The sequence below is a fragment of the Arvicanthis niloticus genome, chromosome 22 (assembly GCF_011762505.2).
Source record: "Arvicanthis niloticus isolate mArvNil1 chromosome 22, mArvNil1.pat.X, whole genome shotgun sequence".
Lineage (NCBI taxonomy): Eukaryota > Metazoa > Chordata > Mammalia > Rodentia > Muridae > Arvicanthis > Arvicanthis niloticus.
The window spans coordinates 16,512,277-16,538,958 of record NC_133429.1 but is presented as its reverse complement, the minus strand read 5'-3'; the positions used below and the strand labels follow the sequence as shown (position 1 = coordinate 16,538,958).

The 26,682-nt window shown below is 40.8% G+C and overlaps 1 protein-coding gene across 5 annotated transcripts in view; it reads left to right on the top strand.

The window, feature by feature from the left end:
• Nucleotides 1-26,682, top strand: part of Cfap54 (cilia and flagella associated protein 54) — a 279,965-nt gene that overhangs the window by 214,777 nt on the left and 38,506 nt on the right. For 4 of the 5 annotated variants that reach the window (XM_076919997.1, XM_076919995.1, XM_076919998.1 and 1 more), the window contains 4 exons: nt 6,563-6,736; nt 9,367-9,590; nt 17,171-17,338; nt 25,986-26,092. In XM_076919997.1, the coding sequence (XP_076776112.1) occupies nt 6,563-6,736; nt 9,367-9,590; nt 17,171-17,338; nt 25,986-26,092 (673 nt within the window). Of the gene's footprint in view, nt 1-6,562; nt 6,737-9,366; nt 9,591-17,170; nt 17,339-24,469; nt 24,609-25,985; nt 26,093-26,682 lie in introns of those variants that run through there. The other variant, XR_013106305.1, reaches the window with a different exon arrangement.

Here is a 26,682-nt window from a genome sequence, read left to right as displayed (position 1 = left end):
CTTGGCAGAGTAGTGTCCCCCTTCCTAGCTTCCTGTTAAGGCAAAGCTCACCACCTCTTGGGGCCCTCTCTGAAAACGGCGGCATACTCCACCATAAATGGTTAGGTAGAAAATGGAGTCCTTTAGTGCTCTGAACCCTTTGCTTTCTTGCTGACATTGGCATAAAGGGAAATCTTGTTGGAGCATTTGATGTTGATATCATTAGACAAACACAAGCAAACCCTCAGATGAACCATATCAGTAAATAGAAGCCATTTGTCATTTAAATGTGTAATTCTGCTGAAGGGGTAGTAAGGGATTCTCTGTGTTTTCAGTTCCATTTTAGGCCGGTTTATTTGACCGTTTTACAATGTCATGGTTGAGTTGCCTGAGATGTCATCCAGGAGCAATAACCGCAAATAGGACTTGCAGATCTTTAACCCTTAGACCTCATCCTTGGACCTCAGGATGAGCATTGGATAAAGTCACTGGAGCAAAGCTGCATGCATGTCTAGGTTTAGGGGTGCATGTCTCTGGCCAAGTCAACAAAGATAATTTTATGGTTGGGGGTCACCATAACATGAGGAACTGTATTAAGGGGTCTCAGCAGTAGAAAGGTTGAGAACCAGTAATCTAGGTGATGTTCTTCTGGATGATGTGTTCTATGTTTAAATTGTAAAAGCTGTAACACAGTTTTGGATTATCACATTACATTTACATTTTAATTCCTTTGTCTTTTATTCTATGAATGGCAAGACTACTTGATGGGCCCCACATCCCTGCTCTCCATCATTAATGTCCTTCTGGGATTTCCTGCTCAGTGTCACCTTCTGTCTCCTTGTCTATTTGATAGCATCTGCTTTGGGAATGACTACATATTTTGTGGTTTGAAATTCTCTCTCTTCCTTGATTTATTCCAAATCGAACTGGTGCTGTTGTTACTTGCTTTCTGGTTGTTCTGCCTTCTAATTACTAATATAAGTTTAGCCAGCCTTTGGATTTTGTATAAATGAAAATGATTGCATCATTGCAGCTAGATTCTTTTGTTCAACACTATCTGAGAGACTTGGTCTTTTATGGATGTAATATAATAACACTGTTTATTGACCATACATAAACACTGAAGGCTGTTGTGGAAGAAACTGCTCTGAATACACCATGTGATCTTTTGAATACAGAAATAGATGGATGGATAGATGGATGGATGGATAAATAGATAGATAGATAGATAGATAGATAGATAGATAGATAGATAGATGATAGAGTTATGGATATAGAGGGATAGAGATAGAGACATATGTGCCAAAGAGTAGAATTGCTGCATCAAAAGACATATGCATCTTTACAAGGTAAAGGCAGTTTAGTTTGAAATTTATCTTGCTGATCATGCTGAATTCTACAGTGTATATTGACTATTGCATACCCTCTGGTAGAACCCTCCATATTTTTCCTTGGGAGTTTTCTCTCAGTTATAGAGAGGTGCAGATGTTTCATATGGACATTTTGCTGGAAAAAATATATATCATCATCTTTTCCCATTCTGTTTTGACTTTTATTTTAATTAATTTTTGATTACTCAAAGCAATGTACTCCTTTAAGAGACAGGGTTTTGCTATCCAGTTCAGGTCAGTCTTGAACTTTTAATACTCTTGCCCCTGTGCTTGGAACATGGGTGTATGTCTTAAAACACAGGCATTTTCTGTTTTGGTTTGTACTCTTGATGTTCAATTGCAGAAATATTTTCTTACATACAAAAAAATCATAAAGACTCCTTCCTGTGTCCTTGTCTTTCTTTTATCATTCACCTTTAGATTCACATTTCACTCAGGGTCTATTTTTATATGCGACTCTTGTGTGTGATGGGAGACTGAAGTCAAGATTGACTTTGTTTATGTGGATAGACAAGAAACCCTAGCCATTCATTTAGATAGCCACATTTCTTCACAACAGCAGAGGGTCATACGTGCTGTTCAGGTATGCACTATGTTGCATGTCAACCTAGTGCCTGCTTTTGTGAGATAAGAAATGTGAGGAGAGAAGGAAGAGGAGAAATGGAGGGAGAATAACTCAGTGAAAATATTTTAATATCAACCAATATACATTCCAGATGTAGAAGGATAAGAAAATCGGAGGCAGTCATCACAGAAATCAATAGAAAACTATTTTTCAGTGCTGAAGGGAGAAATGAGCCTTTAAGTTGAAAAGTTTTACCAGGAGCCATGCAGCACAAATAAAAAACAAACAAAAAGTTATATAAAAAGCTGGGCCCAAAATGAAACTTTAAATCACCACAGATAATGAGTTGATTGAAAAAGGTACCGTCCAGAATAAGGTAGCACAGGTGGGTTAGATGGAGTATGGATTTGATGAGTGTTAACTCCTTTCCAGTGACAGCAGAGGGGAGAATGCCAGAGCCTTTGAGGGACTAAGAGAAAATAAGCCTGTACTTCACTAAATCATAAGTTAAATTTTAGAGTCCTCTAATGATTCAAATGGCTTGCAAATTGGTAAACTATTTTCAGGGTGTTTCTTGACGATGCATCCTGGCATGCAAGATTGCGAATAAAGGAAGAGAGGAAGGGCCCTCAATGGTGCTCACTGTGCGAGCACCTACAGTGCCCCTGTGTACAGTAGAGTGGAAGGTTGCCAATCTCAAGAACACGTCCTGGAAACATGAATGGATGTGAGGCAGCAGAGAGAACAATCAGGAAGTTAGAAGACACTAAGAATATGGTGGAGGTGGTGGCACACACCTTTAATCCCAGCAACAAGGAAACCCCTGTCTCATCCCTTCCCAAAAGGATATGGTGAAATGAAAATGTTAGTTCCCTCAGTAAGGAAAAATTATTCAGAGATAAAAGATTCATGGTCCAATGAAGTGATGGCATGATTTGGTGGCTGTTATGAACTCAAATAATCCATTTGATCTTCTTACTAAATGCTTTATTCTTTATGGGCTGTGGGATTGTGACATTAGGCCTTCATGGAAGAAATCTGGTCTTAGTTAATTGAGTAATCCTAATCCTAATTTAAATTTTCCTCCTCCTCCTCTTCCTCTTCTTCCTCTTCCTCCTGCTCCTCCTCTTCCTCTTTCTTCTCCTTCCTCCTATTCTTTCTCCTTTTTCTTCTCTGATGGGGTATTATACATCTAAGGATGACTTTGAATTCTTGACACTTCTGCCTCCACCCCCTAGGTGCAGGAGTCATGGGTGTGTCATAGAGTTCAGCAAGTATCATTTATTGCTTTTCATCTTAGACATAAAATGAACAAAAGTTATGAATACAGACAAGAATGTAATAGTTGTTCATTTTGACAATAGAAATCTTGGAAGGGGGCAAAGGGGCAGGTACTGTTAGGTTATGAAGTAAGATATCATTCATATTTGATATTAGAGAGCTTTTAGAACATCATGCATGGGTATATGATAGCATAGGGGGACCAGACATGGGAGGACCAGACATAGGAGGATCAGTCATAGGAGGGACAGATGTAGTTATAGTTTATAGTTATAGGAGGGCCAGATGTAGGTACCTGCTATAGTTTTAAAGGATAGAAGAGTGGCCTCTGAGTTAATGCCACTGAGAGCTAATCAATCTACTCTTGAATGCTGACAATTTAGAGAAAGTATTATAAGAAAATTATTTTCAGAGCTGGAGCTAAGCACTGAAAGAAGTAAAGTACAGATGGTTGAGAATGCTTGCCCTTGGGGAGAGGAAGTGTTACTTTTGATCATATACAAGCATGAGTAGTGAAAATAAGCAGCCCGTCGAAAGATACATGAGGTCAAATTGGATTACTTCCAGGAATGCAAATGCACTTCAAACCCAGGAAATCTATTAAGGCCAATCACTACATTAGTAGATGAAAATAATCATCATCTCAAACAGGCACAAAAATAAATTCAATAAAATTAAACAATCATCCATGACTCTAAAACTGAGTTAAAGGAAATTTCTTTCACTTAAAAAAATGTTCTAAGGGGTTGGAGACATGGCTCCACAATTAAGCATATAAACTGCTCTTGTAGGGGACCCGAGTGCCATCCCAAGTGCCAACATTTGGCTGCTCACAGCCATCTGTAACTCCAGCTCCAGGGCATCTGGCACCTTATTCTGGGATCCACAGGCATCTGCACCCATGTATACACACATACACACACACACACACACACACACACAGAGAGAGAGAGAGAGAGAGAGAGAGAGAGAGAGAGACAGAGAGACAGAGAGACAGAGAGAGAGAGAGAGAGAGAGAGAGAGAGAGACAGAGAGACAGAGAGACAGAGAGAGAGAGAGAGAGAGAGAGAGAGAGAGAGAGAGAGAGAGAGAGGTGAACATAAAATAGTAGGGTTCTGAGTGGGAAAACCCCTCTTAGCACTTACGTTATGTGTTTGAATGCTAAACTCTTGCCTTTACAAGCAGAAGTAAAATGTTTATCACGACTTGAACTCAAAATTGTCCTGGATGTTCTGTGTGGCATAATACTATACATAATACTATGCAGAAAAGAAATAATAATAATGAACTGTCATTAGCCATGGACGAGTCCCACATGTAGGACCCCAAGGGATGGACAAAAAGGTGCATCTAGCAGAGCTGCCGTTTGCAAGATGTTTCTTACTAAAAATGTATTTTATGTCCCCATCGACCAAGAAAATGTACATTAAAACTGCTTTGAGATTTCATCTAATCCCAGACAGAATGGTAAGGTCAAGAAGACAACTGACAACAAATGGTGGCTAGGAAGTGGGGTAGAGGGTCACCCTAACTCCCTGGAGGATTGCAATTGTGCTGTGGCCACAGGAGATTAGTGTGGAGAATTATTTCAAAGTGAAAAGTATATCTTCCAAATGAGTCAGGTGCATCCCTGGACGTCTTACTGAAAAAATATTTGCTTGGACACTTTGACTGCCATTCTATTCAAAATCGCTAGGGAATGGAAAGTGCGTATATACACAATGGAATTTTGATCATCTGTAAAGAAAGATGAAGCCTGCAGGTAAATAGATGGGACTGAAAACTATGATATGAGTGAGGTAAACCAGAGCCAGGAAGACAATGTAGATAATTAAGGGTGACCACAGAAGCCAGGGAAAAGCAGAAAGGAACCATGGGGGAGCTCCATAGAATGAGCTCCAGAAAGGGGAGGGGGATAATGCAACACGGATGCAATAAAATGAGGGAGAAGAAAAGTGGGGTGAGAAAGTTCACTTGGGGTTGGAGAAGGAGAGTAATAGAGCAAGAATAAAAAGGAGATAACACTAAAGGTGTTTGGAAAAGCTATAGGGACACATTATTTTATAAGCTTACTTAATAGTACTCTGTGTGTGTGCGTGTATGTTTGTGCATGCATGCATCTATCTAATTCACAATTTTGTAATATATACACATATAAACATACATACATACATACATACATACATACATGTATGCATACATATGTATCTTAAAGGAAGTTATACCATAAAGATGCCATGATATATCTATAAAGAACCCCAGATCCAGGCAAGAGGCAAAGGCAAAAAAAAAAAAATGTCTTCCTTTGAGTTGTTCGTCAGGATGAGATCCAAGGTACACCCCTAAAACATAGGCTATTGCCTCCAAGAACTTAAAGATAAGGTTCTATTGCTGAATCATCCTGGTGTTGACCTGAAAGGCTCTCCGTGAAGACAAGCTCCAACAGTATTGGAAGCTGCTCTGCAAACTTCCAATAGGTTATCAACAGTCCCACCCAGCTGCAAAAGCCTGTGGATCACAACAATTTTCCTGTCAGAATATCATCAATGATGTAATAGTGACACTTGTACCTTGGTAGTAACTAACAGTTGTTTAATTGGACTTAAGACATGTTCTATAGAAGGAAACTGTAAACCCCAAGAAAGAAGTGTAGCTGGAGGGGTCATAGACCCCAGAGGAAAACCTGAGTTTTCTTAATTCAATATAGCTTCCAACTGTAATCTAAATGCATTATACCCACAGGTAAGTGTAAGTCACACCCATCCTCAGAGACTCCTTTTGCAGTAGGAAGAAGATACACAGAAATCTACAAATGGCCAAAAGGTAGACAGTGGGTGACTATGGAGTGCCTGGCCCTGGTCGTTATATCTACGTTGTCTTCCCTACACCGAAGGCTAAGGGAGCATGATGGGAGAGGGAAAGAAAAGGTTTGATGCCGGGCAGTGGTGGCGCATGACTTTAATCCTAGCACTTGGGAGGCAGAGGCAGGCGGATTTCTGAGTTCGAGGTCAGCCTGGTCTACAGAATGAGTTCCAGGACAGCCAGGACTACACAGAGAAACCCTGTCTCGAAAAACCAAAAACCACAACAAAACAACAACAACAAAATCTTTATTTTAAAAAAGCAGCAACAACATGTGTGCTAAATATCTTCCCACAGTCTTTTTAACACTTTGTTTGGTACCTTTGTGATACGTATTCTTTCCTTAAATTGAACATTTGCTCATGTAACAGTCTTTCCTTTATAAGTTGTGTTTGTCCCCCTCAGACTCTGTGTATAGATTTATTTCAGGAAAAGAATAGCATTGTATTATATTATTGTTGTTGTTTGTTTGCTTTGCTTTCAGAAAACTACCAAGTTGTTTTCCAGACTTCCAGTTCAATTATGTGCGAAAATACTGATGTGTATGACTGTTTAGATGGTAGAAAGAGGAATCTCTCCAAAGTGGATATTACGTGGATCCTTCTCATTCGCTACTATATTCACCTACAAAGAATCAACAACATGAGCAAACTGCTAGGTGTGTCTTGATGTGTTAAGAAAGAATGTATAATTTTCCTTTTCCTACTCAGATCATGTTTCTAACTTACAGAGTTTATAGGTGATATATATATATATATATATGCACACACACATATATGTCATATATGAGTTATATACCTATAAATTACAAAGCTGTATATATGTTATCTAAGGTTATATATATAACTTAGAGTTTTATATATGTTATTTATAAATTATATATGTAACATATAGCATTATATATACATATAAAAGATATATGTATATATAAAATATATATATGTATACATACATATACATATATACATACATACATGTGTGTGTGTGTGTTTCTAATATATAGTGTCATTTTGACATCTGAGTGAAGGGTTGTCAAAAGTTGGCATTTTCAGGGACTTGGACCTGTAGTACAGAAACCTTGGTCTGGAATAATATTGCCATGTAATTGTGTCTTAAAAAATCCATACACCTTGTGTCACATATTTTAAAACATCATGACAGAAAGGTATCTGGTGGATTCCCATGATTGCCAAAGTGGTCCATAGAGCGAAACAGGTAAAAAACGAGGGACAACCAAGTGACAGCTTTACAAAGTGAATAAGATAGGATTTGGCTTTAGGGTGTGTTCAATTATCTAGCAATTGTGTGAAAGAGATGGAATGCATGACTTTGGATAGGATATTTAATTATAATTTTAAACATCATCACGTGTCTTCTTGAGTTTCTATTGCTGTGATAAAACATCAAGACCAAAAGCAACCTGAGGAAAGGGTTTATTTCAGCTCACAACACATGGGTCACACTGCATTGCCGAGGGATGCCAGGGCAGGATCCTGGATGCAGGAAGGTCATGGAAGATGGCTGCTTGCTGGCTTGTTCCTCATGGTTTGGAGCTTCTTTACAGCACCCAGGAGAACCACCTGCTCTGGAGGGCATCACCCACAAGGAGCTTGCTCTCCACCCAAATCTGTCATCAATTAAGAAATTGCCACCCAGGCTGTGGCCAGTTGAGAAGGGACATTTTCTCCATTGAGGGTCCCTCTACCCTGTCAAGTTGACATGAAAGCTAGCCAGCACACCACGAAAAGATTATCTAGAAAGACTGGTAAAGTCTGCTCCCATCAGCCCTTTCCATCATTATTTTGACACTATTTCTATTTTATTATGCCTCATTGGTGCCCTTGAAGTCAGCAATCTAGTGATGCTCACTGTTTGGTCCATGCCCAGTGTCCAATGATTGAGAAGCCAGCAGGGCAACTAAGCTGAGTCACAGAATGGCTGAATATAGTCATCTGGTTTTAGCGAGGGGATAAGCAACCAACCACTGGTGAAGGTTTCGGGATTGCAAGCTTATTGTTCAGTGATGGAAACTCATTCAAAGAGCAATGATATGGACTTGAGCCTGAAAAGCCAGCCCTAAGGATGTCCTGGAGCCACTGCTTGCCTCTGAATGCAGTGGCTGGCACTTTGCCACAGAAGTATTCATCTTTCTGCTTTTATGCTCTGGTCTTTCTTAGGGTTTTGTCCAGCCTATAAACCTGGGCTGCTAATCTTCCCCACATCCAGCAGTGACCTTAGCCAATAAGGTAACAGACAGCAGAGGAGTTTTCCAGTTTCTGGTTTGAGACTATCCTCCATTTTGGTTCTTTGTTTTGCTTTGCTTAGTTTTGTAATGTTAGTGGAAATTTATAAGTGTTTCCACTTTCCCTTAACCTTGCTAGCTCTCAAATAATTGAGACAGGACTATTAGACTTATTTAACACTTTTAAAGTACAGCAATGGAACAGTACTAAGATGTTTGAATATTCTATGCTAATCTGGTTATCTCCCAGCCCAAATCCCTGAGAGATACTTGCATTTCAGTACTGATCTGTCTCTGCTCAAGGTGTTTTCTCATGGTATCCCCTGGATCCTCTCCTTGTAGCAAACCTCCTCTTCTTCTCTTTCCCTCCCCTTCCTCTGGTTGGGAGGAAGTCCAGCCCTTATTCTCCTCTCTGCTTGGTCATTGGCTGGACAGCTTCTTTATTGACCAATCAGAGAACAATTGGGGAGCAATGCTTATACAACATTGAGGGAGGAGATGTAGGGGCATGGAAATCAGCATTTGAATAATTCAAGGAAAATCTCCATACAGTGCACAACAGCATTATGATTACAGTTGTTGTTGATGTTGTTTTTCGGAATATCTTAGCAGGGACTGATCCTTTGTTGACCATGGGCTTGGACCTGTCCTATTCACTATGCACCCTCCTAACTTTCCCTTTCTCCTGGTCATAATTTTCCTAACCATCCACAAAGGTCTTTGAAATCCCTTGTCAGAAAAATGCCATGCACCCAAATCTCCACTACAGCGTCTGTTTTGTGGGAACCCAAAATAAGACAGGTAGAAAGAATAGATGGTACAGTTAACATTTACAACCAGAAACATTATCCTTATGTGCCTCTGAGATTTCCCTCGAAGCCTGTGGCAATCAGTAACCCATTAGTATATAAATCCCACAGAGCAAGGTGGTGGCGGGACTATGGTGGCTAGGGTTGGTGCGACATAGCAGGCAGTGATTGAATACCAAGACTGACACCATTCTGTCACTCACATAAGCCTAAATGATGATGTTTCTGTTTGCCAAGCATCTGCAACTCCAGTCTCTGGGATTTCTTTGCCTGATGACACACTCCTCACATCCCTGTACAACGCTGAACTGATTTTTCGCCAAAAGGAAATGCATCTTTTCCTGAAACGATTCTTACAGCTCTACGCTTCTTCATGCATCGATGGGTTTCCAAGGGAACTTCTTCAAGGTTTGGAAAACCTCATTCCACTAGAGAAAGTTCTGTTTGAATCATCTGGCAAGGTAAGCTTCTCAAACATCGATCTCTGTGAACTGTTTTAGATCACCCTCCTATTGCAGAAAGGAGCATGTCAACAACTTCCAAGTGGCTCAGAGATTTCGAGTTTACCCAGAGTTTCCGGGCAGGCTCATTTCTGTAGAACCACATAGAGAGGCAAAGCAAGTCACCTGGAGTTTCAGGATGATTCCTATTTCAAGTCTTTCTTGTCATTCCCACCAACCTTTGAAATGTCTCAGACTTGTCTATCTTCCCATAGAATCAATATTTTTCAGGAAGCCATTTTGCTAAGATCTGATGCAAATTCCAGTATCATCACTTTGCCATAACCTAGTCTGAGTCTTTCTAAATCTACCCCCAAGTTCTTTGTATTTATTTTAAATGTGTAAAGGATTTGTTATACTTTTTCACAAATGTTAATATGAATAGATTAAGGAAGGAAAAACTTTGGATGAATTAAGATCGGAGAGCTTCTTATTTGGGACAGTTTTATTAAAGTCAATAGATTTTTATAAAATATGAAAACTAGAGATTTCCATTGACAAGGCATAAAAATGAGTATAAATGAAGTTTTTAAGAGTTACTTTTTTAAATTACCATGGTCTGGAGTAATAGGAATATTTAAACAAGGTACTGAAATGAAGAAGTTTGATTAGACTGAACAAATCATTTCAAACTAGGAATAAGGGCTTAGAATTTAATAATCAATAAACATTTGTTGAATTTGTATGCCAAAGCATCTCTGAGATGGTGGAGACAAACAACGTAGAAGGGCAGAGCTCCTGGATGTAGTCTTGATCTGGTGGTAAAGAAACAAATTTTAGGTTTGAGAGAAAAGAAGTTAGATTACCTTAGAAATTCTTTTAAGGGGCATGACAAGGAAAGTGTGAAAATTAAAATGCATCACTTATGATTTTACTTTGAAATTGCTAAAGGAAATGTGGGAGAAATACCTGCTGGTTTAAGTGTAAGCAAGACACTTCTCATTATGACCCCAGTAGCGCACGAAAGCGTGCCAAGAACTGACAGATGGGATCACACGAAATCAAAAGGGTTTTAGTGACTGGGGAGATAGCTCAGTGGCTGTGTAAACATGAGGACCTGAGTTCACATCTCAAGCACCCCTATAAAAAGCTAGGTGTTGTAGCTTCACTGGGGTCAGTGGATTAAGATAAGCAGATGCTAAAAGCTTGCCTGCCAGTCAGTCTAGCCAAAATGGGGTGGAGCATGATAGAAGAACACACTAAAGTTGACCTTGCACTTCTACAAACACATACACAAGCAAGTGCACTCACACACATACATCTACATACGCATGTGCACACATGTATGCAAGTGTGCACAAATACACAAAGAAATTCTGCACAAGAAAAGAAACTGTCAAAAGACTGAGCAGACAGCTTGCTGACTGGGAGGAAAATCTTTTCTCAGCTATTCTCCAGAGAAGGGGTAAATATCTAGAATACATAGAGAATAGCAAAAGCTAAGCACTGAAACCAAAACTGCCAGTAGATAAATGGACCAATGGACTAAAAGGGCAGTTTTCAAAAAAGAGATGTGAATGGCGAATAAATGCATTCTCGGTGTGCTCAAAATCCTTAGCCACCAGAGGAGTGGAGTGCAAATTAAAATTAGCTTGGGATTCCATCTCACTGTAAACAGAACAGCTTCCTTTAAGAAAACAAATGGCCACAAATGCTAGTTGGGCCACATAGGAAAAGAGTAGCCTCTTGTCTACTCTCAGTGGGAGTGTGAAGTAGAACCAAACTACGGTGGAAATCATATGGAAGCTTCTAATGAAACTAAACTAGAACTTCCACGAGGCCCACCTATGCCAGTACTACGAATATATCCCAAGGACTCTACATCCTATTACAGCAAGACATCCAAATTCATTGCTTCTCTTTTCATCGGAGCAATGAAGCAGAGTCTGCCCACACGCCTACCAGCCAATGAATGGATAAGGCGTATACACAATAGAGTTTTATTTAGCTGTAAAGAAGAATGCAAGTATGGATTATTAGGAAAATAGATGGTGCTGGAAGAATACTCTTTTAAGTGAGGTAATTGATGCTCAGAAAGAGGAATGCTGTGTTTTCTCTCTTACATGTGGATCCTGGCCTCTAACAGTTAATGTGGGGATCTACGTGAATGCAGGTGTAGGTTAAGTCCAGGGGACTAGAGAGGAGCTTGTGGCACAACAGGGGGAAAGGAGGCTTTAAGAGGAGTGAGGAAAATAGAACACATGAAGTTGAAAGGGGAGTCCTGGGGTTGTAAGGGTGTGGCAGAGAAAGGGAAGCAGGGAAATGGAGGGGGCGAAGTTGGGAGAAGTTAACCAAAAAGAGGTGTGTATGAAAATACCATAAAGAAGCTTGATACTTTACACGCAGTTTTTTTTTAAATTAAAAAAATAAAATCATGTTCTAACAAGAAAAAGTAATTCAAAGGTGAAACAACATGTATATCTCAGCTTTGCTGTTGGTATTGTATGGTGTTGACAGGCAAAGGAGAGAGGGAAAGGAATTATGGAAAAGACACAGTCAAGTAATGGATCATGTGGGCTGGAGAGATGGCTCAGTGCTTAAGAGCACTGACTGCTTTGCCAGAGGTCCTGAGTTCAATTCTCAGCAACCACATGGTGGTTCACAACCATCTGTAATGGGATTCAATGCATTCTTCTGGTGTTTTTCTAAAGACAGCTGCAGTGTACTCATATAAATTAAAAAATAAATAAATATTTAAAAACAAAGTAACAGACCATGTGACTGAAAGAGTGGGAAGGAAGATATGGCTGTAAAGACACTGCTTAAGAAAAACAGGACACACTAAAACAGCGCCATGATGCTTTAGAGGCGGAAGGCAAAGGGGCCGTGGGAAGCCTGTGATCCTGAGAGCTCGGAGACGCCATCAGCCAGTGTAAGGAAAATCTTGTGGAGGGGGCTGACACATTTGTGGTTTATTGATGGGAGAGCTGAGATTCTAGGGAACTCAAGGGAACATGGAATCCGTGAGCTTCTGGTACATGTTTATGAAACAAATAAATCATGTCTCTTGCACAGATTCTTTCAAAATTGGGGGAAAAAAAAAAAAACGTCGTCACTTATTCTGAATTAACTCTACCTTTGTACCTCACCTTTTAGCTCGCCGAAGTTTCTAAGGATAGGCTGTCGTGCACCAGCCATGGCTATGCTTCTGTGGCCAAAGTTGCCAGGGAAGCGATCAGAAACCAGGGCTCCTCACAGAACAGGGACTTTTCACACAGTTTACTCTATCAGGATGGAACATCTCTGTGCTGGGAGATAATGTTAAAAACCTTAAAGAATAGTTGGGGAACATTCCTGCCTTTTTATTCTAAATACTTGGTCAGGTTTTTGTTGTTGTTGTTGTTTTGCTTTTTGTTGTTGTTGTTTTAAAAATAAACTGCCACCATAGAAGTGATTGGTCACATGTGGTGGTGCATTCTTGTAATCCCACAGTTCAGGAGGCTGAGATATAAGGAATGTCAAAGTGTAGGCCAACCTGGACTATCTGGTGAGACACGATTATATTACAGTATAAATTACACATTATATATTAACATAAACCATGTAAATAATAAAACAAGGAAAGACTCATTAAGGAACCTAGAAGAACTCTATTAAAGAACCAAGTATGTTGGCTCATGTCCATAGTGCCAGGGCCCGGAGGCTGAGCCAGGAGGATCATGAGTCTCTCATCCTCCTGGGCTATCTGGCGAAACCTCTTAGGCTGCACAGTGAGAGCCTGCCTCTACACAACCAACAGCTACTGCTAAATGTTGGAATCACGTGGAAAGTGTTTCAAAGGATTTTCCCATCCTCCCGGAAACTGGAGAACCGTGCCCTTCCTCATACTTACCACCCATTTCCAGGAGTGAGCTGTAGCTCACCGACAAGTACAAGGATAAAGATTAGGGAGAACATTACCCACTTCTACGAATCACAACCTTGATACACTAGAGTGTGGCTTCCTATGTGTTGGTGAGGGGCTGTGTATGTTGTGAATTTTCTCGCCCTTCACTTAGTATTGGAACACACCAGGCCTCTTTATGGGGTTCCTTAAAATCTCACCTGAAGAAACAAAGACTGTCCAACCAACAGATAGTTCACTCTTAAGAGAAGCAGAAATGTGTATGTCCCAAATACTTCCCCAATTTCATTAATCTAGTAACTCTCTCCCAAAAGAGGAATGAGAGGAACGGGTAGACCAGTAAGATCTCAAACAACTGCGCAAAGCACGAGAGAAGGCGCTATAGCTTCTAATTCACATCTTTGGAACTGGAACTGAAACTCTCTTGTGGGTTACTGCATATGCCCCAGACACCTTGGTTTTGGTTTTTGTCTTTTTTTTTTTTTCCCCCTTCCGATTGTTGTTTATTTTGATCAGTGCATTGTTTTAGGCCAGTCTGACCTGGAACTTACTCTGTCGCTCAGGCTTAGCTCAACTTCACAAGAGTCTTCCTCTCTTGGTCTGCTAAGTGATAGTATTATAGGCTTTAGCCATCTTACCTGGCTCTGGAAGTAGAGGGCAAGGGACTGAACTTGAAGGCTGAGAACAGTGTCTTCATAGTTCTACTCTTGGGGACACTGAATAAGACCTTAGAAACTAATGTGATTGCCTGGAGTCTGTTTTGAAAGCTGGCCCAGGCCGGGCAGTGGTGGCGCACGCCGTTAATCCCAGCACTCGGGAGGCAGAGGCAGGCAGATTTCTGAGTTCGAGGCTAGCCTGGTCTACAGAGTGAGTTCCAGGACAGCCAGGACTACACAGAGAAACCCTGTCTCAAAAAACCAAAAAAAAAAAAAAAAAAAAAAAAAGAAAAAGAAAGAAAGCTGGCCCAGTCGTCCTGGTCTGGGTTGTGAAGGACCACCCAAGACCCTCACAACCTAATTCAGGGGATGGAGTTCCATGGGTAGGACTTCAAATGTGATTCACATCCGTTAGCTGTTTCTCCTGGCAGTGGTGTTATGGCCAATTGTGTTTCACCTGTTATAATACTCTTGTTTTTATATAATTAGTGTAACACTATCCCAGGATAATCACCTCTGAGATCACTGTTGCTTGCCTGACAGATGCAAGGTACCTAATCATGTGTTTGCTTCACTGGGGTAGGTAACCAAGGAGCATGAAGCCTTTGGGGACTTTTTTTTTTTTTTTTTTTTTTTTATAATCTCCAAGCTTGGCTGATTTTTATAATAACATTTTTGAACCTTTAATCACTTGGGAGGCTACTACTTTAATCAAACTGTTTCCATACTTTGATAGTTCAGCCTGTGTTCCTCCCTCCCTGCCCCCCCCCCCCCAAGAAATAGGTGCCTTTCCATAACAATCACTGCTCTGTATCATGTTATGTTAAATCTACTGGAGCTTTGCAATTAAAAACAAAGGCACGAAGCAAATCACATTAGGGATCCCAAATAGAGGATGATTAAAATCGTGCACAGTGTTGAGTTACGCATGGGTATGGATGGAATGCCTATGCAGCCCGGGCAGACCCGAGGATTTGATTAGTTGGAGTGATTTGTTTTTGATAGGATGGTAGGTCTGTAATCCCATTACTTTTAAAGAATTAAGAGAACATATAAAGTAGGTGGCACATAGTTCACCAGTTATCCGTCTGATTGATCTCACCAGCAAGTAGGTACTTGGAAGAATGTTTGGAAGATAATGGAAAGATGCATGTTTTCATAGTGACTAAGTGCGTATGTTCAGGTACATGTGTGTGCCGGGGGAAGGGGGGAGGTGTGCTCATAAGTGCGCTGCATGTGGAGGCAAGAGGACAACTGCAGATGTGATTTTAGACACAGGTTTTCTCAGAGGCCTGGCACTTACTTCCAGGGATCCAATGCTCTCCCCCTGCCAGCACCAATCTTATGAGCTTCTTCGACTGTGTTCAGCCTTTTCACATGGCCTCTGAGGGTTAAATATACGTCCCTGAGCCTGAGAGGCAAACACTAATGACTGAACCACCACTCCAGTTTGATATTGGTGTCTGTTATACTTACTAAATACTGATCACCATTGCGTTGAACTGAAAGGCAACTGGTTTTTATGTCCCTACGCTGACTCAGTTATGAATATGGATTATGTGTCAAAACCTAAGAAATAATACCTATTGTGAGAATACCAATCAGTAGAATAAATATAATAAGAGTAATTAATAGTTGTCAGAACCTAGAAGAGCTCTTCATATGAGAAATTCAATTTTGGCCAGGTGGTGGCGGTGGTGCATGCCTTTAATCCCAGCACTTGGGAGGCAGAGACAGGCAGATCTCTGTGAGTTTCAGGACCAGCCTGATCCACAGAGATTGAGTTCCAGGACAGCCAGGGCTATGAAAAGAAACCCTGTCTCAAAATAAAAAAAGAGAGAGAGAGAGAGACTGACTCAATTTTTTGAAGCAGTTCTTTACTCAGTCTCTTTCATGAACTGCTGAATGTGGAATCACTCTTCCTTATACAGAGTTGTTTGTTTTGTTTGTTTTTACACCAATACTGTTTCCTTTTTAAATTTTTTTGATAGTTTCTAGATCATTTCGGAAAGTTTCCTCTTCAGTTTTACCTTTTCGTCGAAACCACCTTTTCTCCTTTTCTCAGGTGACAGCTTGAACGGTCCATCTTTCCCATTTCTGCTTTTATTTGAATGGCTTGGACTCACAAAGTGTGAATACGCTCAGTGATAATGGGAGGGGCAGGGGCATCTGGCTCTTCTTTCAGGTGGTGATGTCTTCCCTTGCTCATCAGCCCCTGAGAAGCCTTGGATGTCAAGAGAGAGACTGGAGAAGGGAAACTGTTTCCCACCTACTGCACTGCGTGATCTTGGAAGCAAGAGGAGGTTAACTTTGAAAATCATTTATCTTCCATTCATGGTTGTTTTCAGAGTTGAGGCACTACTGTCTGTATTTGCTCTCTCCTTGGCTGAACTGTTGTTTTGTTGACCATCGCCGGCATCTTCTGTCCCCTTGGTTACCTCAACAACTCTTGAAGTGGTGGATGCATTCTTCACGTTTCTGACCCAGTGACCGAGTTCCCAGAGAGAAACTAGGCCAAGATCCCATTGAGGACTTGAACTTACAAACCAGCCTTGTGCATTTAAAGAAGGAAGGAAGAGGAGAACTGGACTTAAACCTTTCAGGAAAAAAATAAGTGTCTTACTTTGTAGATGGTGCCACCACAAAGTATTGTCCAGAAGAGTTACGAACACACACTCTTCAAGTAACATATGCTAACCAATTGTGCCCCTGGGACTTGAAGCACATATTTCCTCATCAGTGTGTAAAGTAGAAACTTTGTAATAGGTATTCCTTCGCAGTAAGTTTCAGGGTGTTTCCGGCCTGGAAGTTTTACTAAAGTAAAAGACATCTGTTGAGTCCATGGAGTTTTAAAGCATCGTTTATTATATGAGAATTTATTCTGTGGTGATCTAGGGGCAATGTTAAGGTCTACCGTCATAAAACAAGCTGAGACATCTCCCAGAATTTTTTAATGCAGCCAGTTAATTTGCTTTAAATATTGAATGAGCTCATTATCAGCAACTACAGTGACAGGGCTTCTCTTTGTTACTGTTCCCTAGGTTCATCGGGACAGTTCCCTGCAGTCTGATTTATCTGGAAAGCTTGCTGGCAGCCCATCTTACACAGAGATCTCATCAGAAATGGCGGTTCAAGCTTTAAACAAAGAACTTTGCTTTCAGTGGTATATTCCTCCCCTGGACAAACCTCCGAAGGATGCAGAACCTATGGTACGTAACATACTGGAAAGAGTTAAATATTCCACCCAGAGACAAAGCTTAGAATGTTTTTACTGAAGAAGCAAGCAGTGGAGACCCTTAATGATCAAGATTGAGTGGTGATTCAGATTCTGATTCTAGGGGACTCTTGAAAATGAGTCCGCTTTGAAAACTGGAACAGTTGGTCAATATAACCTCTTATGGAGAAACCATCCAGACTAGGATTCCTCTGTTGGTTTCTTTCTCTAAGAGCCTCAGGCACTTTCCCATAGAATGCTAGCCTAAGGGGTTTTTCTTGTCTGGCATTTTCATTTGCTCTTTGTCTCCTGCATTGGTCTCCTTTTTTCACTCTTCAGTACACAAGCTTTGTCCCCTCCAGCGGTGCCCCTGGTAGCTTTTGCACCTCCTTGACTCACGTGGTGACCCCTGTCAAATCAGAAACTTCTTAGGCCCACCCCCCCTTTTTTTTTGGTTCCCTACCCTCCCTCTTTAGGCTAGAAGCCTGAGAGCATTGGGCCAATTACACAATCTCCCTATTCAGACAAAAAGAGATTTCCTGTATCACTTCCCAGATGTACTTGAAGCTTTGTGTTACCTTTTAATGGCAAGCCAACTTTTGTTACTGAACAGGTGATTGGGTCCAGGATTTTCCAAAGATACCAAAATCCACAGATGTTCCAGTCTCTTCCCTAGAATGACATATTTGTGTATGGCCTACATATATCCCTGTGTGCATTTTCAGTCATTTCTGCTTTAGATGTATCTTCTGACACAATGAAAATGTGTGCATAGTTGCTATTCTGTCATGTATGGAGTAGCAAGACAGAATCTTTGCATGTTCAGCAGACACAACAAAAGATATTTTCCTGTAATTGGTTGAATCTATGAATGTAGAGCCCATGCCCATGGAGGGTTGTCCATACCATCTGTTCCCCACTTTCCTAGTCAAATCCTTGCCAGATAGTCCACCTACCTTTTAAAATAGTATATCTACCATATCTTTCTGAGAAATTTACTATATTTTCAAATAGGTTGGAGAGTCAATACAGTTAGGCATGACTAGCACTCTGTGTGTGTGTGTATGTCTACATTGCACATACATGAAAAGAGACCAGAAAATGGCACCAAGTGTCTTCCTCTGCTGATCCTCTGCTGATCCTAATGTTGCAGCTCTGGGCACCGGCAGCCATGCCAGGATTTAATGTGTATGCTGGGTGTTTACACAAGGTTCCTCACTTTCCTTCCTAACAAGACACAGGCCAAAGAAAGCAAACATTGTCTGTAAATAAAAAAGGTTCTGTGAGAACTTTGTTTCATGATATATGCTGACAAAGACAAAATTGCATGGATGGATTGATCATCGTGTATCAGAATGTATTTGTTGCAGGAAAGACAACAAAAAAGAGATAAAAGATGGAGAGTTTGGAAGTTTTTATAGTTGGGGAACAAATTAAACAGTAGTCTTAAAATCTAGTGTGTGTTCATGTCACCAGATTATAAAATCACTATATTATGTCAGTTACTGGGAGGGCAGATTGGGGCAGAATGATGAGCTGGATGTTCTTATGTTGATGTTGGATGACAGAAACCATCCTCCGGGAATTAGATGCTGACATCATTAGGGTAACAAGGCTTTGTCCATAAACAGTCATGTCTGACAGTGAACAAGTGCTTCATGAACTAATGTCAGGGGGTTAGATGCAGAGTCCCAACCAACAAATTGTGATTTAAGGTGGCTAATTTTCTTCAAGACACAAGAAAACAAGCAGAGTATGGTTTCCCTGTTTTTCTTACCTTGGGTCCATTTTTCCTTCTTTAACAGTAAACATGTGTAATATGTATGTGTGTGATTCATGATAAAAGATGTAGTGGCTGTCAAAACAAAACAAAACAAAACTAAGAAACATTTTCTTAGATGGTCTTCTCAGATCCCAAATTCTTACCTTTTTGGAAGATATTTCTGACAGTTGTTTGATTGATTTAGATATTGGTGACTCTGTGCATTTACCTATTAATTATTTTTGCATGTTGATCTAGAGATGGGTGTTGGGTTCTGAGACTAAGAAAACCTTAGATCAGTGGTTCTCAACATGTGAGCCATGGCCTCCCAAAGACCATCGGGAAACATGGCTATTACATTGTGATTCATAACAGTAGCAAAATTACAGTTATGAAGTAGCAACAAAAATAATTTTATGGTTGGGGGTCACCACAACAAAGAGAAATAGATTAAAAGGTTGCTGCATTAAGAATATTGAGAACCAATGCCCTACATGGGAGTCACAGTTAGCACTGTGTAGTTGGGTGTGTGGCAGCCATTTCTATTAGCAAGTATATGAGGTAGGTGAAATCATTAACCCCATTTCACAGAGGAGGAGACTGAGACCAAAAATGGAGGACTGTCAGGTGGCAAGGATATAGACTGGAGCCATCTAACTCCAGAGTATATCTGCCTAAGTAAACAAGATACCACACTTAGTCCTGATGATGTCGGTAGCTACTCTTAAGTCTCAGGCAGCATGAATGAAATCGCATATCGGATTTAGCCCTTCAGATGTTCCAGAGACTATAAGGGCCATTTGCATGCCATGGTAAATTCATGCCACCCATCCATCCATTTCCATTTATTGACTATTTAGACACAGAAATGCCAGGCAAGGATGCTAGGGCCAATAAAATAGAAGTCCCAGGATTAGCTGGTATTCTGATGGGAAAGGATTTGTTGTTGTTGTTTGTTTGTTTGCTTGTTTGTTTTTTAAGAATTCAAAGTGAAAAATTTCTCTGGGTAATGAACTTCAGAGGTAGTTTTGAATTTGTAGCTTAGAATATCTTAACTTCCTAAATACAGGAAGCAGGAATCAGACTATCTTATCTGAAACAAACAAACAAAAACAAAAAAAATCTTTAATAGAACATAAAAAGACAAAACACAAAAGTAACCTATTAGATTTTTTACAAAATTTTACCTATTACTTTGTTACAAAATAAGTAATTCTCTAACAATTTCAGTATCTTATAGAGACAGAAAGTAAGTGGCCATTAGAGACATAAATCTAAGGAGCCTCCCAGACACTGCTTTTATAGACACAGTGAAAAATTGCTGCTTTCAGCCAGATATGCAACCGCAGCTCAGCTCTAAAAACATGTCCCCAGAGCCAGTGATTTGGTGACTTAGATTTGTCTAATGTTATACCAGAGAGACTTGATCTTTTAATAACCCACCTCATCCACCTTTAGCAAACAGAGTTGTACTTTGTGGTTCCAGATGAGCTCTGAATTGTGTTGATAAGGAGACTGGCTTCAAAGTATGCACTTGATAGGAATGACAAGTGACAAGTGACAAAAGTGTGTTGGTTAGTTTGTTATCAACTTGATAAAGCTAGAGTCATTTGGGAAGAAGAAATGTCTATTGAGAAATCGCCTCCATCAGATTGACCTGTTGAGGAAATCTTGATTAACGATTAATGTGCGTGGGTCAGCTCACTGTGGAAGGTGCTACCGCTGGCCAGATGGTTCTCGGATGTCTAAGAAAGCAAGTTGAGCAAGCTGAAGGGAGCAAGCCAGTAAGTAGTACTCCTCCATGACCTCTGTTTCAGCTCTTGCCTCCAAGTTCCTGCTTGAATTCCTACCCTTGTTTCCCTCAATGGCAGACTATGATGTTGGAGTATAAGCTACATAAGCCCTCTCTTCTCCAAGTTTCTTTTGGTCATGATACTTATCATAGCAATAGAATGAAAAGTAGGACAAGGATATGGGTGGCTGGCCCTTCTATCGGTACTAAGACCTAATTTGGTCTCCTCCATTGGTTCAAAGGCTATTATTATATATGGCTCTAAAGTCCAAGGCCACATCTTAAGGCCATAGGAAACTTCAAATAGACAAGCATGACCACATTCAGGAATTCTGATCAGGCCAGACATTGAACACTGAACAGAAAGTCTTCATCAGGCCAGTGAAGGTACAACCTTGAATAGAAGTGGACCCTCGAGATGTTCAATTAGTGCAGGATTTGAGTCATGCTTGGGGACAAGAGATGTGGAGCCAAGTTCCTTCCTGGAAGTCTTTATGTGTTCAACAAGAGCTCTGCTATTTTTAGGCTGTGTATTCAAAACCAGTTCAGTCTTGCAGGAAAACCAACATAAAAGCTAGGCTTCCTGTGGTTGTCCGGGACTTTCTTCTACACTGTCTCTGGATTTGAAGTCTTGATCAAATAGTTAACTAGATCCTGGTCCTCCTGCTGAGAGATCCTGAAGCTACGAGGTGTATAGTATAAGCCAATCCCAAAGAATGGGATGGTTGAATCTAAAGTTTATAGGCAAGGGAGGCAGAGATATGGCTGTTTGAACAACTTGCTTAAGATCACAAAGGTACTATTTTAGTTAGGATTTCCATTGCTGTGAAGAGACACCATGACCAAGGCAAGTCTTGTAAAAGATAACATTTAATTGGAGCTGGCTTACAGGTTCAGTCCATTATCATCAAGGCAGGAAGCATAGCAGCATCCAGGCAGGTATGGCACTGGAGGAGCTGAGAGTTCTACATCTTGTTCCAAAGGCAAACAGAAGACTGTCCTGCATTCAGCTAGGAGGAAGATCTCATAGCCCACCCTCACAATGTCACACTTCCTCCAACCAGGCCACACCTCCCAACAGTGCCACTCCACATGGGCCAAGCATATTCAAACCACCACGGGTACTAAGTCGGGGAGGCACAGGCAGACACTGGCCCATGCTCATTGCAACTACAAGTGTCCTTAGGATGTGATGTACTGATCTCACACTGTCACATATCCACTGACTTCACCAGTTTGTGTCAAGCTCAGGAAGAAAGGGCTTTCAACCTGTATGAAGCTTCAGGCAGGTGTTGGCCTGAAGAGGAAGAAAGTGTACCTAAATGCAAACTTTTCACTCAGACGCTTTAGGCTACACTTCAGTGGCCCTTAACAGACATGCTGGGGGTTCAGAGACACAGTGATATTAATTGCACAAATACTGAAAAAAAAAATGCCCCAAAGTATAAGATAATATCCCTGTCCTCAATAATTTTAAATTCTACTTCTGGAGTCACAGGCAACACTCAAAAAGCAAGAGCAAGCGGCATAAGACAGTGTGTGGCCTTGGCCCAGTCTCTTGGGGAGATTTCATTATCTCATAAAAACTATTTTTCTACATTTCACATAAACTATATAACTTAACACATGGGCAGCGCGTCTTCACGATCTCTACCAAGCTTACGTTGCTATTGAGAAACCTGACCCATCTTCCTCTGTTGCCTTCTCTTTTCGCTCCCCAATCCCTTTCCTTTTATAGAATGGTTATTATAAGATTTTATTATCACACTGTGCTTCAGTTACAGAAATATCGGACAACTTGTGCATAGACTTTTTGTCTTACATTTTAATTTAAATGATTTATTAATGTCCCAAATATATATGCATATCACATATGTATATTTGTATTTGTCTGTTTAATATTATTAGTCCCTTTAAATCAAAGAATGAATTTTTAAAAAATTAATCAGGGTTGCAAGTGCATACTGTCATACATGTACTTACAAATAATTTTGAATTTTGTTTATATTGACACTGGTATTTTTGGTTGTGAGCCTAGCCTTTAACGGCTGAGCCATCTCGCTAGTCTGACACTGGTATTTTTAACTTAAAAAAAAAAAGTAGAGTTAGAGAGATGGCCCAGTTGGCAAAGTGTTTGATATACAAACATGAAGACCTGAGTTGAAACAAAAGTCTTGTATGATGACAAGCAACTATATAGGAGGATGCCTGGGCTCACTGCCTAGATGGTCTAGTCACACTGGCAAACTGCAAGCACAGTGGGAGACCCTGTCTCCAAAAATGAGGTGAATAACAACTGAGGAAGACATCCAGTATCAAACTGGCTTCCACATACATGTGCACATGTATGTACATGCGCCTGCATCCCAATATTCATGTGAACACGTATGCATGCATATGCATCTCTAGTCCACAGAGACAGACACAAACAGTTTTAATAAGATACAGTTCACAGATCATCCATCTATAAGTCAATGTTTATAGTAGAGTCACAGAGTTGCACAGGTGCTACTGCAATCAGTTTGACACCTTTCCCCATATAAAAAGTCAATCAACATCAGCATCCTTTCTCATCTCTCTCTGTACCACTCCCTATTACTACTCTCCCTGCCCAATACCCCGGGCAGTTATTTGCTTCCTGTCCCTATGTTGGATTAGTCTAAATACTCATGCAAGGTATCCTCATATCTAACTCATCATCTGCTCTTTAACTAGCATCGGAGTGAGGCCATGCAGGGTTTGTGTTGCCATGTCTGGCTTACTTTGCTTCACATTCAGTCTTCTAGCGTCACTCGCATCCCAAAGGTCAGGATTCCATGTTCAAGCCTGCACAGTGTTCTATTTTCAGTGTGTTTTATCTATCCATTCACATGCTGATGGTCACAGGTTGATTGTTGAGAAGGGCGCTTAGCTACCCACCAGAATGGGGCTATCACTCTGACTGATTTACTTGCTTTTGGATGCATACTCAATGGGATGGGATACTGGGTCTTTTTCTGTGACTCTGAAAGCTCTGAGGTCTTTCTTCTATCCTACAAATGATGAAATTTTATGGCATGCCTTGGTATCACCTCCCATAAGTTCTGCTGGGTACCAATGACAGACTTCTCAACCTGAACATCATGTTTTCAGTCCATAGAGCTGTCATCTTGATCAGGGTCTTCCCCCTGGTTATTTTCGTACACTCTTAAAGTTCTGTTATTCAGAAAGTGAGACTAATAAGGTCAAAGTTTACCTTTCTTATCTTTTTCTCCCTGTTAGCTATGATTTGAATTTAGGATTTACTTTTCGGGGGGAGACAGATTCATCTTTGTGCTTTAAATATCTTGTTGCCTACTAGTTGTGTATTTTTCTTCTCATTCTTTTTCTCCTTTAAGCAGCCCCATGTTGCTTCTTCATGCACATACCAATGCCATGTCCTCTCTCCCTCTTCTTTTATTCAGGGACTTGTTGCTTTTCTCTCTGAAGGTTTGTTACGGTCACTGATAATTTTTTTTTTCTATCTTAGGTCTGATCCTCTGAGTTTCTTTCTCCTGTTAGTTTTGGTTTCTGTCTTTCACTTTCTTTTCCAGTGGACCTTTGTCTATCTGATTATGTTTGGGAATGCACTGAAAACACATGGTGTCTGGCTCACTGATGAATAGGCTCTGTTGTAAGATGACCAGAGGGAGATCCAGCTGTTCATTGGAGGATGCTGAATTGCCAGTGTCTGTGAGTCTTTTTTTCTCTTTAACTGGCCAATGATCCCAGAGAGAATGTGCCCACATCCTGTTGTGGTTGAACATGTGGATATATATCTCTTATTCATAATACATTAACTTCAATATTTTCCCCAGCACCTAACCCCCATAGCTAAAGCCATGAATACAGATGGTCTGATTTAACATTTGCAGAGCCCTGAGTGGGTAGGATTCACCCAGTAGCAGTGTCAAGGGACTTTAAGTTTCAGCATTTGCAGGGCTTCTTTAATAAGCATGGATACCCAGTGAACATACACCTCTGCTTGTTATCTCCCCACTTGGACACAGGAAGGGATGTGGTGAGCGGGGCTCTCACATTTCTATTTGCAGTCCCACCTGCCCTTGCCTTCTCAATGCCTGGCCCTCTAATCCTGGGCATTTTTCACCTTTTAAAGTCACGCCTGATGTTGGCTATCCCTTTGAAGACACTTAGGCTGCAACCTTCCTTCTCTTCCGAGTCCCCCAGATGCTCTCTCTGTTCTTCAAAGTGCCGCTAAGTCCCATCTCTTTTACTCCCTTTTCTTTTCGTCTTTTTGTCTTTATATCTTAAAGATATCCCTTTAGTCTTTACTTTGACTTGCGTGGATGCAGAGATACGTGCGTGCATGTGCCTGACTAGTCAGTTTTTTGATGGTCCGCTCTAGGATTCAGCTTTCTGATCTCTTAAAGTGAAGGGAAGGTCTGTGAATCTCACATTCTGTGAATCTTGGATGGGGCAGACGCTTAAGAATTATCCAAATCCAAGCAATGGGGGAAGATTACTGGGGTGTGAGTCACCAAGAGAATCCCTCTTCTTAAACAGGCCTATGAAGTTGTGTGGAGCTGAAATAAATGGGGAAGAGAGGATTGTGGGTGTGTGGGAGTGAGTAACCCAACTGACTGGGAAGGTGTATTTACCCAAAGTAACAGGAAGTAGAGGTGTATGCTCACTGTGTATCCATGCTTATTAAAGAGGCTCTGCAGATGCTGAAACTTAACTGTTTGCAGTACAGAACATTACTCTAAATAGCACTTATTTTCATGCAATTATATTTGTACATTTTTGTCTAGGCGAGGGTGCTGTCTCTCAAACTCATCCTGTAGTCTAGGCTGACTAGGAACTCCCAGTTATCTTGCTTCTGTATCCCATGTTCCAGGATTCCAGGAATGTTTTGCCATAACTAAGTTAACTTCAAACATCTTGTATTTCTCTTCACAGTGCATTGAAAGGAAAAAAAAAAAAACCCAGAATATTTCTTTTCTACAGAAAAACCCGTTAAAATAATGTGATCTTTTCTATAAGGAATAATGGTGGGATTTTCAGTTATAGATTTGATGTCTGTCTTTGTGTGCTTTTATGTTTATTTAGGTTTTATTATTGTATGCCTATAACCTGAAGCCCCTGAAGATTACAGATATTAAAGTGCCTACCGGTAACAACCTGTGTGTTGGCACCTCCTGGATTCCACTGAGGAGGTAAGTAAACACCATTCTCTGGAAGCCAGCTGGGGACGATGGTGGAGAAAACGTTAGTCTAGGTAGTAGTAAGAGAAGGAAAAAAATTGCCAGAAGGCAGAGCAGGAGAGCTCGGAGTCCATGTGGTGTGGGAGAGCTTGGTCTCCGCTGCACAGGTCTTTGCTGCCAACACAGGTAAGTGTAGCTGCAGGGGCTCAGGGCTGAGGATCAGAGCAGTTGTACTGTACTTTTTGTAAGGTCTGAGATTAAGGGTTTCAGAGGGATATACTGAGACAAATTATTCTTTGAAGTAAGAGGTTCTTTAGGGAGTAATTAACTCCAAGGAAAGACAGCCCGATGGGGCCTCTGAGCAGTATCTAGGCCTCTGAGACTAAGTATGGTCCCTTCTGATAGGTTTCAGGGACACAGGAGAGGTCCCATCACATGGTTGATAAGTAGTCCATAGGATGCAACTGGCTGTTCTACATCTATTGAAATGAAAGATAGGAATGGGCAAAGGTAGGCCCATCCAGTTAGTGTATGCTCATCACACAGACGTGGTACCCATAGCTCCTGACAGCTCACACTTTTTGGGAAACCTCCTTTGGTGA